The following is a 19,567-nucleotide window of genomic DNA, read 5'->3' on the forward strand; positions in this document are numbered from 1 at the left end:
ATAGATAGAACATGGTGGAGCCAACGGAAAAATAAAGTGCAATCTTCTAGAATTCACCTCCTAACCACTTCAGTAGGCTGCTAATCATTTAGCAAACACTTAAGTAGTCATACATATATATTTAATATGTGCATACATGCACATTTATATTCTCTCATATATATGTGAGATATATGTGACATGTGCATATATATGACAAGTTAATAAAATAAAGGCAGTATTTTGAAATAGCATGAGATATGATATATAATTCAATAAATGGAGTTGGAGACACCTATTTGGACAAAAACATCAAGCTAGATTTCTATTTGATGCTATAGATAAAAATAAATCCTGAAAAGATCAAAGATTTTAACATTAAAAATAAATGAAAGTAAGAAGGACCATGTGTCAATACTTGACTTTCAAAGAGTTTGGTAGGGAAGGTCAAATTCTAAGAGAAGAAATGCTAAAATGAAAGATTTACTTTTTTGACCACATAAAAATTTTAAACTTCTAAATAGAAAACACTACCATAAAATTAAAATAAAAACCACATGCCAAGAAAAATATATATAAAATATAAAATAATGAGATAATATCCTCATAGTACAAAATGAAATTTCACAGGTCAGTAAGACAGCAGATGAATAAAGGACCTTAAAAAAATTAAATGGCTAGTAAATATGTGAAATTTTTCATTATTTAATTAGTACTAATCAAAGTTTTTTGACTCGGTCAAAATTAAAATAATGAGAAGGAAATTTTTGCCTATGAAATTGATGAAAATGAAAACTCACTATAGTACCCATTATTGTCAAGTGTGGGGTAAATGTATATTTCTACAGACTGTTAATAAGCATATAAATTATTCTTGAAAAAAAAAGTTTAGTAATATGCATGTATTTTTACATGCATATTTTTACATGCACCTTCGCAGGTGAAGCTTTTATGCAACACTGCAGACCAGGAAGAATTTTGCCCTGGATCCATTTTTTTCCCTTCTTAGTAGGGAACTCTTTATTTAACTCTTTCTTTTAACTGAGGGTGTGGGCACCTGGAATAAAGACTATATATTTCCCAACCTTCCTTGCAGCCACACTTAGCCATCTCACTCAGTCAGGCCAAAGGCCCAGAAAGGGGAGTCCTTAGAGACAACTGACATGTTCTTCCTTTCTCCTCTTTTCCTTGCTGCTGGAATACAGTCATGTATCTATCTGCTGGCTTAATTATCTTAGGAAATACTTGCAAAAACTAGAGCAGATCACAAAAAATCCAATTGTATAGTTTTATAACATGGATTGATTTTTGGTTTGAAGACCAAAGTAAGAATTTTGAAAATAGAGGGTTTTGATTTTAAAATGTTGATTTGCTTTAGAAGGTCATCCTAAAATACCCCAAACCAGAGGGAGAGGTGAGTCATTACCTAGAGCCAAGGAGCATGATGCCTGTGGGTGGCAGCCTCCGTTATTGACCAAGCAGCGGTCTATGAGCGTGCAGACTCTCCCATCGCCCTGATACCCTGAGTACAGCAAGAGCAGGCAAGTGAAAAACAATGTCAGCAACATGCAAGAAGAAGAATCCTGATCTGAGAATCAAATATCAGGACCCAGACCAACCAGAGATCTTCCATTATCAAAACAGAAAATGTAAACAAAATATGTCATAAATAAAATTACACAGTTAAGAAAATGGACAACAAGAATTAGGAACCTAATTTTGGAAACAATGTTCAGCGTTGTTTCTAATGACAAAAATTAAAAGTAAAATACATATGAAAACTATGGAGAGACAGAAAGTGCTGACTCTAAGGAAGTGACATTTTTTAATCAGTGACTTCAAAGCTTTGAGCTGAATTATTTTAAAAGTCCAAAGGAAAAAAAAAAAGTCCAAAGTACTGCTGTTTCAATGTTAATAAAACATACAGGGTTTCGATTTGCCCCTTAGAACTCCCTGAACTTCTTGGATAGTAACTCAATTTAGATTACAAAATAGGAGTCATGATTTCTTTCTGGAAGAGAAAGGAAATGCACGTGTATAAAATGCCTACCATTAGGTCTGGTATTTAGTAAACTTTATATGGAAAACATCTCATGAATTCACTATATTAATAAACTGTGGAAACAATACATCTGTGATCCATAGAGAAAACCTGTCAAGTTCTTCATTATTTCAAGAAGCCATCTCACAGTTAGTAAAGGCTTATTATTTTCCATTGATACACAAAGTAACTTTTCTGTCTTTCTTATAACACATACTAATGTATCCTGGATCCAGAAGTCAAACTTTTTGCACTATTCAGCTTGCTTCCTTAGACATAAGTCACATTTACAATGGAACACAAGATCCTGTTTTCAAATGCACATTGTGCCTGTAACGGTATCAGGAAATTTGGTGTAGCACCTGGCGGACATGGATGACAGCGGTAAGATCCAGCTGTGTTTATACACTCCACAAGAGGAGCCAGAGAACAGCCGCCATTGTTTATCTCACATTCATTGATATCTTCGCAAACGTATCCATTTCCTTGCCAGCCTAGAAAAACAGGAGGTTTGAAAAGTTAGTTAAAAACACGTAAAAACCTGCTTAACTATGTAAAGAAACACAGGTTAAAATGGTATATATTCTACCTTTCAGATCGGCAAAAGCTGCTTTAAATATAATCAAATTCCTGCAAAGAGGTGGGCACTTCAGGTAGTCTTATATGCTATTAAGAATCAGAAGTTAGATTAGTTAAACCTATTTGGAAACAGACCTAGCCACGTTCATTAAAGATTTTAAAATACATAACTTTTGACTAATAATTCCACTTCTGAAAACTTATTCTACAATGATAAAATTGTCATCAGGTTTTATCTGAAAGCAGATAAACTGTCAATTTATCATTTATAAAGATACAGGTAAGTCTACTACAGCATTGTTTAATGGGAAAAAAAACTCTCAATGGTACACAGCGACATATACTGAATATACTATGAATATAATATAAAACTATGAATATAATATACCAAATATAATATCATCTATACCAATGGATGCTAAAAGCTATTTTTAATAATATGTGTACACATTGAAGGATTTTCCCATATATATTTTAATGGAAAACATCAAATTTTAGAAATGTATGCAGAGCTATGATCACAGTTTGGGGAAATAATTTTTTTTAAAACCTGCATATTGGTCTGTGTGTCTGTATAAATGAAGGAAAAGGTAGAAGAGGAGAGAGGCATAGGGTTTTCCGATGACACACCCAGGTGAGGACTACTAGACTCTAGTTGAAGGAAAGTTACCCAGCTCAAAATAGCCTGGAGTTAAAACTCCCCTCTGGGTCCTTCCCACCATTCTATGCAAAACAAAGAACTCTCTCACTGGAAGAAAGAAAATGGACGATAAGGTTGATTATGCCCAGCTCCCAACCCGTCCCAGCCTCTGGCTGATCTCCAGAGTTCCTTGCCCCAGCCGTTTGAGAGATAAATACTCTGAACAACCTTGGAGAAGAACAGGCCCCCTTAAGACAGTAGATTTCCACATAGATGCCTAGATATACTTACTCTTTTCTTGGGTTAGTGCAGCAGCTCACTAATCTGACTGCTGCCCCTTCTCGCCTCATTAAAGGTGATCTGTTCCTGTAAAGTGCTGGTCTTGTTCTTTTTCCGAACCTCGCCTTCTCTAACTCCCTTACCCTACACTAGTGAACACACTCAGAGATCAATTTGCCCAGGTTTACAAACAGCTGGCTTGTATGAAAGGTGGGACCAGAGCATGTGTCTTTTGATCTCAAATCTAATCAAGGTCACTGCCACAGCAATAAAATGACTGACCTCCCAAACTCTACAGCTAATCCTGGCCCTGCCATTTAACTCTACCACTCTTTGGGACAAGCCAACCATTTGTTTCATTAAACTGCTGCAGCAGTTAGATGGTCTGGAGTGGGATCTAGTGAAATGGGACATGAAACTGGATTGGAAGGCATCCTGAAAACAGCTTTACCCCTCAGCAGTGAAAGGAAATTGGTCCTGCCATCTTGCTTGACTGGCATGGGGAGCCTAGAACCTGAGCCCAGGAGGGGACACCCACGTACCTGTGGAGCAGGCCCCACAATAGAAGGAGCCTGGGGTGTTGAAACACTGCACATGTTCTGAGCAAGGTGCAGGCCAGAGGTTGCACTCATCTATGTCCAGTGTACAGGCCGTGCTGTTCGACGGGGCCTTCCACCCAGCATCACAGATGCAGCTGTACTCGGGCTGGAGGAGCAACAAAGGTGTGAAAGCAGGCAACCAAGAGAACAAACAACCAAGAACAGCCTTTGAAAAATCTCACGGAGCCCGCAACCAATTCCTCCTTTCACGTTCATTTCCACGAGACCAATCAAGTGGCTTCTCTTTTTCTTCCCACATGATTAAGCATTTAGACCAGACCACGCAAAAAGAGAAACGGCTTTATTTCAGAGTAAGGGAAACCTATAATTTGCCCCCAAAGATGCCTGGGAAAAAGCAACAACAATCAAGAGCTGTAAGTCAATATAATTAAAGTAAATCAGCTCAGCCTGCTTTTAGAGGGAAAAACACCCATGTAGTCACAGACCTCGGAAAATCAATTCTGTTTGTTTCCTTTTTGAAGGTCACACACACACCACCCTCCCACTATGGCTGGAAGGGAACCTTTTTCCATCACATGAGCAGGGAAAAAACAACAACAACAACTAAAAATAAATAACTGAAGGTCTCAAGGAGGGCCAATTGGGCCAGGGCTGGATGACCTTCTGGGCCAGGAATCAAGGTCAGCACAAGGGATACTTAGAGAAGTGGGCTCAAAGGGGCTCAGGGGCCAGGACAAATGCAGGCTCCTTAAAACGGAATGTCACAAACAAGGGCAGGACTTTTGTGTTTCCATATCTTGTCATTGTTAAAACTCATAAGGCCAAGAGAAGATCATGTCTCACAGTGAGAGTCATGGGCAAATAATAAAAATATGAGTAATTTAATGAAATCAGCCTCTGGGTCCTGTTTTCTGCTTACTTGGGACAACCCTCATCACCTTCCTCATCTGAGCCCAGCTGAAGGGCAGGACGTGACTCCCCTCTGCACCCCACAGGTTCCTGTGGGGACACACACAGCTACAGAGAACGAGGAACTAATAACCAGCCTCCCCCGCCACCCCCGAGGGGCCCACCCTGGAAGGGACCCACCTCTCCAGCCTTCACTCGGACCAGATCCTCGCAGATGCCGTGGACGCAGCGTGCCTTGGAACCCCCCTCACAGTCATCATATTTGGATGCACACTGGGGGCCGTGGGTCTCAGGTGAGCAGAGACAACTGTTGGTCACACAAAGCACAACTCAGGAGCTGTTTCTTAGCATCAGTTAAAAAAATCAATAATTCTGATTGCAGGTCAGTGATATGCACACAGAATCATAAACCAGAAAACCAGATTTACTGGCTGGAGTCTTAGAAGAAAGTCACTCTGCTCCTCTTGAAGTGGCAGACTGAGTAAATGTGCTGTCATCTCAAATATGAGATTAGAGGACACAACTACCTCTATAAATTCTTCTGCTATCAGGTCAAACAGCACTGTCAAAGGTCAGACAACTATGAACTAAGGGGGATAGAGTTCATTCAGGATGGTAGAGATCATCGGGTCCATTCATCGGCCACCCAGCTGGCTCCTCCAGTAAGCACAGGTGACCTTGATTGAATGGGTAAATTCTCAAATATACTCTACGTTTGTATAACCCCATGGGCAGTGGTATATCCACATCTCAGAATCTTTGATGATTGTAATCATATTGCAAAGGCCACATTTCTTCTCTCCATAAGAGATAAGTTAACTTAGTAACAGTTCTTTCATAGCCACTCACAAGATGTATTTATTACATAACACCTAAGCTAGCCTGGCTGTTTTGTTCTAAGATTTCAATTCAGTAATAATAAAATAAGCAAGGCTTGCTCCTTGGAACAAAAGCTATGACAAACCAAGAGCATGTTAAAAAGCAGAGACATCACTTTGCCAACAAATGTCCACATAGTCAAAGCTATGGTTTTTTCAGTATTCATGTACAGAAATGAGAGTTGAACCAAAAAGAAAGTTGAGCACTGAAGAATTTATGCTTTTGAACTGTGGTGCTAAAGAAGACTCTTGAGAGTCCCTTGAACAGTAAGGGGATCAAACAAGTCAATCCTAAAGGAGATCAACCCTTAATATCCATTGGAAGGACTGATGGTGAAGATAAAGCTCCAATACTTTGACCACCTGATGCAAAGAGCTGACTCTTTTGCAAAAGACCCTGATGCTAGGAAAGACTGATGGCAGGAGGAAAAGAGGCGTGACAGAGAATGAGATGGTTGGATGGCATCACTGACTCAATGGACATGAGTTTGAGCAAACTCCAGGAGATAGTGAAGGACAGGGAACCCTGGCATATTGCAGTCCATGGGGTCACAAAGAGTCATACACGACTTAGTGACTGAACAAGTGTCTTAAACCTGTTGCAATCTTAGAGTTGCTAAGTTAGTTTTATATCTGCCCTGCAGTTTCAGAGGGAATATGGATGGTGTGAGACAGCAGCTGGGGAAAAGGGAAGAGGCAGAGAAGTCACAGAGCTCATTTACACATGTCTGAGCACAGCTGACGGGGTGAGAGCCAGGTCTGGTTGGCACCGTTTACCTGACTTGAACCGCGTTGACCACCAGGGCCAAGGGTCAGAGTCAAGGAACGAGGAACTGTGTGGCCATGGACCGTGAACTAGTTTCTGAGTGTTCTGGAAAAGGGGTCACTCTCCCAGGAAAAGAAGCTCTTTTAGTGATATGTGTTGAGGATTTCTCCCCAGTGTTAAGAATCTGCCTGCCAATGCAGGGGACGCGGGGTTGGAGCCATGGTCTGGGAAGACCCCACATGCCTCAGAGCAACGAAGCCTGTGCCCCACAACTACTTGAGCCTGAGTGCCTAGAGCCTGTGCTCTGCAACAACAGAAGCCACTGTAATGAGAAGACCTCGCACTGCAACTAGAGAGGAGTCCCCACTCATTGCAACCAGAGAAAGCACAGCAATGAAGACCCAGCACAGCCATTAATTAATTAATTTTTAAAAAATACACGTTGGGGCACAAAAAGCTCAGCTGATGTCCACTGGTAAAAGCAAACATGTGACTGGCAGCAAGGGAAAGGAGAGTTTGGCTGTTGGAGAAGCAACAGGGGCCTCACTCTGGGCACAGAACTTGGTGAGGCATGGACGCCCCAGAAACAACTGCTCAGTGGCATCTTTGGGCAGGTTTTAAGGAAGAAAGAGGTCAATGAATGTGGCTGGAAATAGAGAGTAAGAGTGTGGTGAATACCATGCAGGCTAACCAAGTATGGTTGCCAGACCCAGCAAATAAAGATATAGGATGCCTAGCTTAAAATTTGGATTTCAGATAAGTACTTTTTTGTTGTAAGTATATCCCATGCAATTCACAACATGTGTGCGTGCTAAGTTGCTTCAGTTATGTCCCACTCTTTGTGACCCTATGGACTATAGCCTGCCAAGGCTCCTCTGTGCATGGGATTCTTGAGGAAAGAGTACTGGAGTGGGTTGTCATGCCCTCCTCCAGGAGATCTTCCCAACCCAGGGATCAAACCCATGTCTCTTATATCTCCTGCATTGGCAGGCGGGTTCTTTATCAATAGCACCCCCTGGGAAGCCCTGCAACTCACAACATCAATATATAATTGAGTAAAAGCTGTTCCATTAATAAATAACATTTCTGAACATTCCAAGGTTGCCTTTCTCATTAAGACAAGGTCAGAGATTAATAGCAATACATGATTAAACTTAAAAAGGAATTCAATTACTCATTCCTTATCCATAGCTATTTATCTTCTTCTCATTTTCCATACTTCCCCTCTCATATTCTCTTCCCTTTCCTCATTCACTCTCCCATCCTTATACAGAGCATTCTGAGAATTTAATTAGACTCTTGGAGGTGATAGGACTTAGACCATTTCTTCACATATGTGAGGATTTGATCCTGGTGGCTTCCTTGCTAAAAGTTTATTTTACCAGCATCTTGACTCACCAAAAAAAATTTTTTTAAATCTTTAAACCAACTATTACTAGCTTTCTGAGTCTCTGATGCATGAGAAGTCTGGGTATTCAAGACCCCACGGGACAGGACTGCCTCGGTTTAAATCTTGATGCTACCTGTTAACTCTTCACCTGAGACAATGTAATAATAACTCCCTCTGCCTCCCTTTCTTGTAAATTAATAGCGTCAAGCTATGAGCACTATTTTCACCTTGGGGTCTAAAGGCATTTTCCTGAAGGAAGTGCTCAGGAAATTGTGTTTATCTTATCACTAAATGCTTTACTATTGGAAAAGGACTAGAGATTTGAGCAGAGATTTTGGTTCAAGGATCTGCAGTTAAATCTTCCCTCTTTCTCTCTCTCTCTTCCTTCTCCCTTGCTATTGTCATTCAGAGAGGAGTAAATTTTAATCCTACAGGCTTCCCTGAACAGCTACAAGTATACTTCTCTCAGTTAAGTTTAGATAAGGTAAGAAGCTCCTACACTTTGGCCACCTGATGCGAACAGCCAACTCATTGTCAAAGACCCTGATGCTGGGAAAGACTGAGGGCAAGAGGAGAAGGGGTGATGGAGCAACAGAAGATGAAATGGTTAGATAGCATCCCTGACTCAATGAACAGGAATCTGAGCAAACTTCAGGAGACAGTGAAGGACAGGAAAGCCTGGTGTGCTGTAGTCCATGGGGTTGCAAAGAGTCAGACACAGCTTATAGAGTCGGACACAATTTAGTGACTCAACAACAGCAAGGTGAGAAGTGGAAAGCTGAAAGGAAGAAGAAAGCCAGATACACTAGCAATTTCCTCACTATGATCTTAAAGGCAAGCATTTTTAATCCCATTTTACTGGCAAGGTTCAAACTGCCCAAGGCACAGGATTAGTAATTGGCAGAAGATAAATTTACAGCTACGTGAGTGTTACTCCTACTACTGTTTTTCCACATCACATTCCCACCTTCTGAAAGGGAGAGTTAGTTGAATACTTTCCCTTTTTATATATCTTTTAACACAACAGTGTTTACATGAAAAATGTATTAATAAATTCTCAAGGTGTCTAGATATGCCCTTAAAGAAACAGGGTAGTGAATTTTATGCCCTCTTGAAGAAGTAACTTTTGTAATGATTTTCTATTACTGATTGGGTTCCAGTAGGGAAAAAAAAAGGTGGGGGGGGGGGGGTTCTGTCTTGAAAAACACTGCAAGTACATTTGGCCATTGAGACGAGGTCACATATGCTTCCATGGTCATAGTTTAACTTGCATTAGAGTCCATGGTTCAATATTAATATAACTGACTAACTAAAAGAGGTCATATGCTTAATACCTAACTCCATTCCATCTGAGCTAAAACCAGATGATTCTCATCATTTAAGCTCTATTTTAAAACCCACTAGTGATAAAAATGAAAATAAGTAAAATAAAATATGATAATCACCATTGTGTTCCTGGAGAAAAAGCAAACAAAAACTTAACTTCTTTTTTTCTATAAAGCCTTCTAGATCTGAGCTGAAAGTATATAACATGCACCATCCATGCAGGCAAATGTGGTCCCATGGGCTGTTTTAAACCCACAGTCATCGGGAAACAATAAGAATCAATTCTTCAGAATAAAGAGGTAAAAACATATTGAACAGTGGCAAAATATTATTGGTTAGCTGCCTGAGCACTTGGAAAAAGATTGGGAGCCCCAGGAGTTGGAGGAAACAGACAGTGGTTGTCCTTGCTATATTCTCATGACTCCAAAAATCAATTTTTAGTTTAGGGGAGAATGGATACATGTACATGGCCGAGTAAATGTAAATGTCTGAGTCCCTTTGCTGTCCACCTGAAACTATCACAACATTGTTAATTAGCTATACTCCAATATAAAATCAAAAGTTTAAAAAAATAAGAGAATTTTTATCAGAAATTTTTCTATGAAATGGGGCTTTCAGTGAACTAGTATTTGCACAGCGCTTTATCTTTCAAAGGTCTTTACCAATAAAAGTTATTAATCCCTTTAAATAAAGACTCCTTTGTCTCCCACAAGTAATGGATTCCAAGAGTTAGAGGCTGAAGGAGGCTGCAAATCCAGAGCAAACTGCCCACTGCAGATTATTCAACAAGGGCTCAAGTCTGCCTTCAGCAACTGTTTACAGAAGTTTCCTGAAGGAGTTTCTCACCTCAAGGAAGCTGCTGATTAACAAGGACTTAACCTCCCATAATTAACAGAACTCGCATGGAAAGTTACGAAAGTAACTTTAACAGAAAGTAACTTTTACGAAAGATACTTTAACAGAAAGTATGGAAGGGCTCTGTTTCACTCCACATAGATTCCACAAAACAACCTTTTAATCTTACACTCATATTTCTTTTATTCCTTCAAAAAGTCTTCATCATATGCCTGAATGAGAGTATTCAGGTCAGAGATAATCAGCTGGAATTCCTGAGGCTTCAGACACTATGCCCACAGCAAGAAGAAACCAGATTAAACACTGTGCTCTCTAATGTCCTCCAGGGAACCTGTGACGGGCAGAAACTAGAAACCCAAATCATTTCCAGAGTCAACACAATCAGTCCTTCGGTTCTCTCTGATAGGATGGTGCAACAGAGAATAATTCAGTACTCCTCTATCAAGTTTAATTTGTCATTTAGGCAACTCTCAACAAATAAAATTATTCTCTCTCTTGCTCACTCGCTTGCTCGTGTGCACACACTCTCTCTCTCCCCCCCTCCCTTCCTCCCTCCTTTCTTCTCATTTCTATCTGGAAAAATTATCCTCTGACATGCAGGAAATAATTGTGTTAAAAATTTTCTTTTCATGACTTCCCTGGCAATCCAGTGGTTAAGCCTTCATGCTTCCACTGTAGGGAGGATGGGTTTGACCCCTGGTTGGGATACTAAGATGCCACATACCATGTCAAGAAAACAAACAACAAAAAATATTTTTTTTAAACCTTTCATTTCATTGCCATTTTGCAGGGGTAAAAGGGCAAATTTGTCCTGGAAGGAAAAACAATTTTGTCTTGATCTATGGATCTTTCCTCCTTGCTGCACGTTTGTTATTTTGCTGGCTTGCAAGACTCCAGAAGACAGGGATGATAAAGGGAGAGAGAGTGAGAACTAATCTCCAGGACATTCCTCGATGTCAGGAACATGGGAAGGATCCATACTAGAAGTCATTTGCTAGTGTTATCACCAAGCAGCAGTTTTCATTGATAAATGCCCATAAATAGAAATCAGGAGATAATGCTTTCAAGGTACTGAAAGATTAGACTTGCATTCTGGATCCAAGTTTGAATATTTATCAAAACAGGATCAGGGGGTTCTTTTAAAGGAGAAACAAAATTTGGAGAGCAAAAAGCTCTTTAATAACGCAATACTTCATTGACATCAGAGACGTACAATGTGCAGGATATTGAAAGTGAAGGACATATCCACCAAAAGCCAGAATGAGTTAAGTTTGCAATGAGGAAAAACTTTTAAGATCATATTAAAAGAAGGAACAACTGAAAAAGAGAAAGACTGTGGTTGCTTTTTAAGAATATAGTGTGCTAATAAATGACAAGGTCAAAAACAAAATTCCTGCACTCTTTTTTGCTGGGAAGGACAGAATGTGTTGTTACAAGGGAACTGAAGAATAGGACAGCAGGGATATTGGAAGAGAGTGAATAGCTGCTCTTGATTCTAGTGAGATAAAACACAGAGATTCTATCACAACAGAACCCATTTCTTTCTCTCTTTATAATCACAGAATATAGGAGACCCACCAAAATATGGGGAAAGACAATGTCTAGAGTTTTTTTTTTTAAGTGATTTTAAGGAACTACAGAAACCAAAGTTTGTTATTGATCTGCCATACTTTTTGGACTTGATTACTTAACAAGACAGTACATCAGTCAGTGTCACCTTACAGACCAATATTCCTAGATTTTGATGGGAACATGGAGGCACTGTGATGCCCAAGTCAGCTTTATAAGAGAAGGGAAGTTTCCCTGCTGAGGGCGATGCCCGATTTGAGCAGGAGAATGCTGCGGATGACCCCGGTGACAGAGTCAATCAGAAGAAAAGATGGCGGACGGCAGCAGGGAGACGACTGTGGTGAGGGGCCTGATGACTAATTGAAGAGAGACAATGAGGAGTATCCATGTGAAGAAAACCTGGGTTCACCCTGCTCTGGTTATGGTGGACACTGCACAGTGCCTGAATGGAGAAGTCCAGACTGTATCTATCAGCTTTCTCAGCTACTGAATGTAGGGGGTGGCAGGGGAGGGGAGAGGGGGCAGGCCGTCCCTCTTATACATAAGGCGCTCCCATGGCTATCCCTTCGATGCTTTGACTCCTGCTAACCCCTCTGCCTTATCTTGCCCGGGGCCATCCTCACTCTACACCAGCCATGGAGGCCTCCTTCCTGATCCTCAGAGAACAGGTTTCTTCACGGGATGAGAGTTGAGGTCACACAAGGTTTTCTCTACCTAAGGAAACAGCTCTGTGTATGTTAGATAAATACTGCGTGACTTCCCTAGAGAACAGTTAGTTTTGCTGGTAATACAGGCACTTAACCTTGGATACTCTTAACCAGGGGATGTCTTAGTTCTTCAAAAACACACCCTAATTTAAACAACAACAAGCAGGCAAAAGTGACATCGAATTTGGAACTATAGCTTTAGGAGATTTTATACATTTCTGTTCAACTCTCTGGGGGCTTTTGACCTTGGCCTTGAGAAGGATATTTCTCCAGTAGCTTGGGGCACCTCTAGCCCTGGTATAAGAAAGAGATCCACAGGCCAAACCAAACTGATGTGGAGCCACCACGGCTTACATGCAGACCTGTGAGTATGAAAAATAAATGTTTATTGGTTTAAAAAAAAAAAAAAGGAAAGAAAAAAGTTACCTGTAACTCCCTGCTGTGTTTATACATGTGGCTCCATTCTGGCAGCCCAAGGGTGTCCCTGAGTAGATCTCACATTCATTAACATCAACAGAGCACAGAGGACCCTACGTTTAGATAAAGCACAAAGTCAGGAACTACAGGTTACAAAGCATCTGGGCCAACAGTCACACAGCATGTTCAAAGATTTACAAACAGACAGTAAAGAAGTCCTCGGTCAAGCTAAATATGATAAAATTAAAACTCATCTCCAGTCACCCTTCATCTACAACTTAGGTATGGCCTAACAGAGCCAAAGAGCTCTTCATAGATCATACCAGTCACAGGAGAAGAATCCTTATGTGGACTACTCTTCATTTTACTGTGGAGCTCTGCCTAAGAATAGTCACTTAATTTCTTCTGGATGCACATGTCAGGAATGTTTTCATTATTAATAGAAAAGGACAGGAAAATGCACAGGCTACATTAAGATTCATTTAGTTATGCTGAGCAATTTAAATTCATGCTGGCCAGAACAGCACGTAGCATCTAGTCCAGCAAATCCCCACTTAAGATGGTTCAGGATTCAATGGTGACAGAATCATACTGGCCACAATTTGCATCTTGGCATACCTGGTGTCATTTATTCTGACTCAGGAGACCACAGAATCCTAGAAACTTTGGACAGAGAATTAAATAGGTCTGGAGGATTCCTAGGAAACCACTGATGTTGACTCATCATAATTTTTAACCAAAGACTAGGTGACTCACCTTCCACTGTGAGGGACACATACAAAAAAAGGCATCAGGGAGGTTGAGGCAGGTTCCGCCATGCTGGCAGGGATTGCTGCTGCAAACTTTTCTGTCCAGTGTCTGGAACAAAGACAGGATGGTCAGCGAGACAGTCATACTTTCCACATTTTAGAGCAGGTGTGTACACCAAACCACATTTTACTCCTGGTCAATTGGGCCGGGGGGGGGGGGCGGGGGGGGGGGGAGGCGGAGGGGGTCTTCCTCCAGACTTTAAATCCATTATGTAAATACTTCTTCCTATCAACTCTCTTGTGAGAAACCAAAAAGTGTTGACTATTATCAAGCCCTATCCATATTCCTTCTCTACTAATGTGCATTTAACCACGGATTGGTGAGGCAAAAGTGAGGGGCAAGAGTTCTCACTCTGCTCTCTGAAAAAACACTCTTCTCCTGACAAACGTGTGATGGTGACAAGATGCGGGTGTGGGAATCACATGGAAATTCCTATGGTACGAAGAAAATAAAACGGAAATTCTGGTTCTTTGGCTGTTGTTCTTCTCTTTGGTACCTCCAGATAAGCATTTGAAATATGATCATCTTTGCTGCCCCCACACTCCTCCCCTGGGTTAAGATGACTGAACTCTTTTCACTCCAAGACCCTTTGTGGGAAATGTGGCCTGAGGCTTAAATACACCCTCCAGCCTCATGCTCACATGACTGCTTTCAGACCAGAGTCATACACAGAGATCTGCCTTTGGCTATGGAACCTGGGGAATCCTACCCTAGGTCAGCTACTAGTTCCCACCTTGTAAGTTTTGAAATGCCTTTGGGGCAGAGAAAACGTCTTTAGAGAGCACAAGTGATTATCCAAGGACAGCTATCCCGTTAATTTCACCTAATATTAGTCTAATTCTCAGTTTTAAAAATTAAAATGGGGCAAATTATTCTTTACATTTTTGAAAAATATTTGGTGAAATATTTGATTTTCTCAGAGAGAAAATCAAGTCTGTTCCCTCTGTTTGCAGATGAAACAGAGCAGAGAATGGCAAGCTGACTCAGCACCATGTGGAGCAAAGCCCATTCTCTCTCTACCTTTGTGATAAGTCAGGTGCCCATACATTTGGGGGGGTCTCCTTCTGGACTCTGTTTTCTTTCATTTTTCTGTCTATGTGCCAGTACCACAATTAGTCCTGTTCATCAAAGGACACTGTTAAGAAAATTAACCACAAACTCATTAGAGGTTTTTCTGGCATGTAAGACAACATTGTCTGGGGATTAAAAACTCAGAAGCCCATGGGGACCCAGAAGTAAATAGTCAGTGAGCAGTCAGGAGAAAGTCAGTTGGAAACTATGGGACTTCAGGCATCCAAAGGCATGGAGGCGTTTCTACTCCAGAGTCACTAAAAACTCTTCCTGGGAGGGGGATGGGCAGAGGGAGGCCAGTCCCAGTTAACTGGACTATGGCCTCCAGTTCTTGACCTTTGGCAGGAATAAACACTCTAGGAGACTGAGAACTAGTGTTTGTCTTGCTCATTTTCATTTATTCAACTACTCTCTAAAAAGACAAAGGCAGAAAGAGCATTTCTTATCAAAGCCAGGAAAAGGAATATGTAAACTTGTCCACCAAAATTAAAACAACAGAATAGAGGACATTTGAAGAATAATCAAAAACAGATCAAGAATATGAGAGCAGGGACTCTGAACCTGGAATCCTCTTACTTTTATTCATTAAAATATGGGGACTTCCTATGCATTTCTCTGTGTGGAAGGTTATGGTGCCCTTGAAAGTCTTAAAAATATCAGCTTCCTACAAAACGGATAAGAAGTCTAAAATTACAAGGACTAGTGTATAAGCATGCAGTTAAGTTATGAATGGTTTATTCTAAGAAATTGTTCAAATTTAATCACCAGCAGATATACTTTTAAGAAGGTCTGGAATATTCTGAGATACAGCCTAGACTCTAAGTTTAATGTTAGAGAAAATGTGAGCGTTTTGAAAACTGAGTCCTGGATGCCAGAATAAGCAAGTTGGGTGGTCACTAGCTGACCAGCTCCAGCACACTTACACTGACATTACATGATTAAAAAAGTGATAGCCAAAGAGGAAGAGCACATGGACAGCTGAACTGAGAGTCAGAGGACTTCACATGCTCAGTGAGCTTCATCTCTCTGAGACTCACTTTCCTCATGTGTCCTCGGAATCATGACATGTGATGAGAATTAAATGAACTTACTTGCAAATCAGAAATAGACTCACAGATGAAGAAAACAATCTTATGGTTACCAGGAGGGAAAGATGGGAAGGGATAATTGGGAGATTGGGACTGACATATACACACTGCTATTAATATACATAAAATAGATAGCTAATGAAGACCTACTGTACAGCACAGAGAACTCCACTTAATACTCCGCAATGGCCTAAATGGGAAAAGAATCTAAAAAAGAGTATATATATACACACATACAACTGATTCACCTTGCTGTACAGCAGAAACTAACAACACTGTAAATCAACTACATGCCAATAAGAAAACTGGTTTTGATTGTGAGAAGAATTAAATTATGGGAAGAGCAAAGCCCTTGATATTGATCATCCATCCACCTTAAGGATTCCGGTTCTATCTGGACTTCCCTGGTGGCTCAGTGGTAGAGGATCTGCCTGCCAATGCAGGACACACAGATTTGACCCCTGGTCTGGGAAGACTCCCACACGCCACACGCCACATGCCATGGTACATGGGCAGCTAAGCCCATGTGCCATGACGTCTGAAGCCCTCACACCCTAGAGCTCTAGCTCTGCAACAAGAGAAGCCATCAAAGTGAGCAGTCTGCACACCACAACCAGAGAGTAACCCCAGCTCCCTGCAACTAGAGAAAAGCCCATGCAGCAACGAAGACCCAGCACAGCCAAAACAAATAAAGAAATGAAATTAAAAAAAAAAAAACACCAGCTCCATCAGTGATTCTAGTGTATTTTCAGTGAAAGATGTTGGCTATCTAGTAGTTTTAGGACTTACCTGCTGTAAGCTTTGGAATTTTCTCTCAAGATCCACAAGCTAGCAGTGGGGAAGAGAAAACATCCATTAGCTGGTTCAAAGGCACATCCTGTGCCATGTTACTCTGTTACCTATTTACCCTAGTACCTTCACTTAATCTGTTTGCTCCTTGTCTAATTGCCTCCCCCCTCCTCTTTTCTCTCCCCTCCAGGCTTCCCTTCCTTCCTTCTCTCTTCCATTGCATGGATTTTTTTTTTTTTTAAAAAGAAGTATAACACAATGATAAGCTGATTCATTGAGTGTCTGTATATGGTGACCCTGGGAATTTTCCTGAGCGACAGTGACCCATCCACCTCATCAATAAGGAGGTGGCTATCAGAACGTGAGCAGAGCCAACTTAAGCCACAAGCTCTTGTCACAGGATTTTCAACCTCTGCTCATCACACCTCTAACTCCTCCATTAGGGCTGGGTCATTTAACAAAAAAGTCCATAATTATAACACTACATTTTTAAGGAGGATACAAAATTGGTATATCTTCTGCAAAATGATTACTTACAAAGTTGTATTAAGGAGAACCCATTTGTCCCAAGGATATGGATGTCAGACTTACCTTGGAATCAAGCTGATGGATTTGATTAGAAATATTTTGAGGTAGACCGACTATACTTCTTTTTAAGTTTGTAATATCATCTTTGTTTTTCTGGATCTGATTTTTTTTAAAAAAGGAGAAGAAAACAAAGGGAGAAGAGAAGGAGGAAGAGAATGTTAGTGAAAAAATTATGTCTATAAAAATAAAATCTTTAAATTTGGGTAGTATTCTATTTCAAGCCCTAAGACCTTGTCATTATTATTTAAAAAAAAAACACAGAACAATGCCATGTATAATAAACATCAGACTAAAATAGCCATGGCATAATTCCATTTACCCTTTCAGTAATAAGGTATCAAGGAATTTTCTGTTTGCATTTTTTTCCCATAATAATAGTTTAGAATACTTTTTAAGAGGCCTGACTTGGAAGGAGACCATTTGGGTTTTAAATCTTGGCTCAGCCATTTAATGTATGTCCTTGGATACATTGCTGAGATGCTGTAGGGAGGGTTCCTCTATCTCCCTTACAGATGCGGTAGCGATAAAGCCGAACTCATAGGCAGCCATGAGGGTTAGAGGAGATAATACACATAAAGTGCTGAGCACAGCGCAGAGTTCATAATGAGCTCTAAATGCTAGCTCCTAACATGATGACTGATAGACCTGTGTGACGTAACAAACGATGAGCTCTGAAAACGTTCAGTAAGGCAGGAGAGAGGATAACTGGCCAATTCTGTTCTGTGGCAAAAATAAACTGATCACATCTACACCTTTCTGTGGTCCCCTTGTGAAGAAGCCCCAGCATCACCCTCTGCACCTCCTCTGGGCTGGAGTACGTAAGTCCACACAGTGAGCCACTTGCTGCTAGTGCTATGTCCCATACCCAACATTCACCCCAGGGACACCCTACACAGAGTTGTTTTACCTCAATCATGTTCCCTGTGCTCAAGAAAGTACAGATTAACATAGGCCTTTTCAGTATGAATAAACAAAACTACTTCAGTATGTTTCCAGTGTATTACCTGATGGAAACACTCGCCGACATCTTCATCATTTAATTTAATTCTCCCCAGGGATCCAGTTCTAAATTCAATGTTTTGAGCTGATCCAGTAAGAAACACCAAGTTTCCCCTCTCTGCAGTCATTCGAGGCCTACATAATCCAAGCCAGAGAATGCATCAGTAATTATCACATGCAGTTTTTTAAGTCTAGAGAACAAAGTTTCTCACTCAATAGCTAGGGACTGCATACACCCTTGCTTTGTGGTCATCTCAGCTGAATTCTCCCTGCTCACTTGTCATTTCTTTCTTTGCAAATTTCCTGGACATGCCTCCTAGTAACTGCATACTTGCCTAATTTGCCAAGTGATAAATGAAGTGTTTGTGTATAAAAAGGTACATCCATATATCAGTCCAACTGTTTTTCCCTACTTGTTTTTAATATCACCTTTTTTCTTTAGAAAAATTATACCTTCGCTTATCTGGTTATTTGTGAAAACTGATGAGGAGCCACCCAAGTCCATCAGCAGAAATGATCCATGTGTGTACTTACTGTTGGAGGTCAATATTTCTTTTTTGTCTCTGCAGCGCAAGTCCTCCATCTTCACTGTGTGATGCAGCAAACATCAATAAAATAACCAGACTCCCAAGAAAAAGTGAGGACATGTTCCTCACCAGCCTCCTGGGTCGTCAGGAAGGAGGGAGGCCGCTCTCCCAGCGGAGTGTGGGAGTCCAGAGAACCAAGCCTGGCAGGTATACTTTGACCTGTGGATTGTCCTACACTTTTCAGTCCTTTCTTCTTTGCCCTGGAAGCCTATGTTATTTTTTTCTTCCTGAGGGATGTAAATGATCTTAGATCTTCAATACTCTTCAACTTGTGAGAGGTCAAAATCTACCTCTAAGTGATGCACAACTTAATCATTACCTATTTGACCTTTGAAACAGTAGCAAATGGCTTTGGAAACATCCACTAAAACACTCCTTGCTTAAGAAGTAACTGACTTTCAACAAATGCTATTGGGAACTGTTGGATATCCACAAGGAAAAGAATGAAGTTGGACCCAGACTTTAGATAATATAGAAAAAAAAAAAAAAAAACACAAAATGAGTCAAATACCTACCTAAATATAAGAGCTAAAACCATAAAATTCTTAGGAAAAAACATAGGGGAAAATCTTCATGATTTTGGATTCCACAATGATTTCTTGGATATGATACCAAAAGTAGAAACAAAAAAAGAGAAAAAAAAATAGGTAAGTGGGACTATTTCAAAATGAAAAACTTTTATATATTAAAAGATACTGAACTGAAGTCGCTCAGTCATGTCTGACTCTTTGCGACCCCAT

General features: G+C 40.5%; 1 protein-coding gene across 1 annotated transcript in view; it reads right to left on the reverse strand.

Moving 5' to 3' along the window:
• Positions 1–19,269, reverse strand: part of CUBN (cubilin) — a 255,728-nt gene extending 236,459 nt beyond the window's left edge. The window contains exons 1-10 of the mRNA XM_020881287.2: positions 18,775–19,269; positions 18,246–18,375; positions 17,245–17,340; positions 16,654–16,692; positions 13,652–13,753; positions 12,905–13,008; positions 5,168–5,294; positions 4,061–4,223; positions 2,383–2,514; positions 1,406–1,501 (exon numbers count right to left, since the gene is read on the reverse strand). Coding sequence (XP_020736946.2) covers positions 1,406–1,501; positions 2,383–2,514; positions 4,061–4,223; positions 5,168–5,294; positions 12,905–13,008; positions 13,652–13,753; positions 16,654–16,692; positions 17,245–17,340; positions 18,246–18,375; positions 18,775–18,887 — 1,102 coding nt within the window. The 5' untranslated portion in view covers positions 18,888–19,269. The remainder of the gene's footprint in view (positions 1–1,405; positions 1,502–2,382; positions 2,515–4,060; positions 4,224–5,167; positions 5,295–12,904; positions 13,009–13,651; positions 13,754–16,653; positions 16,693–17,244; positions 17,341–18,245; positions 18,376–18,774) is intronic.
• Positions 19,270–19,567: the final 298 nt, after the last annotated feature.

The sequence above is a fragment of the Odocoileus virginianus genome, chromosome 9 (assembly GCF_023699985.2).
Source record: "Odocoileus virginianus isolate 20LAN1187 ecotype Illinois chromosome 9, Ovbor_1.2, whole genome shotgun sequence".
In the NCBI taxonomy this organism is placed as follows: Eukaryota; Metazoa; Chordata; class Mammalia; order Artiodactyla; family Cervidae; genus Odocoileus; species Odocoileus virginianus.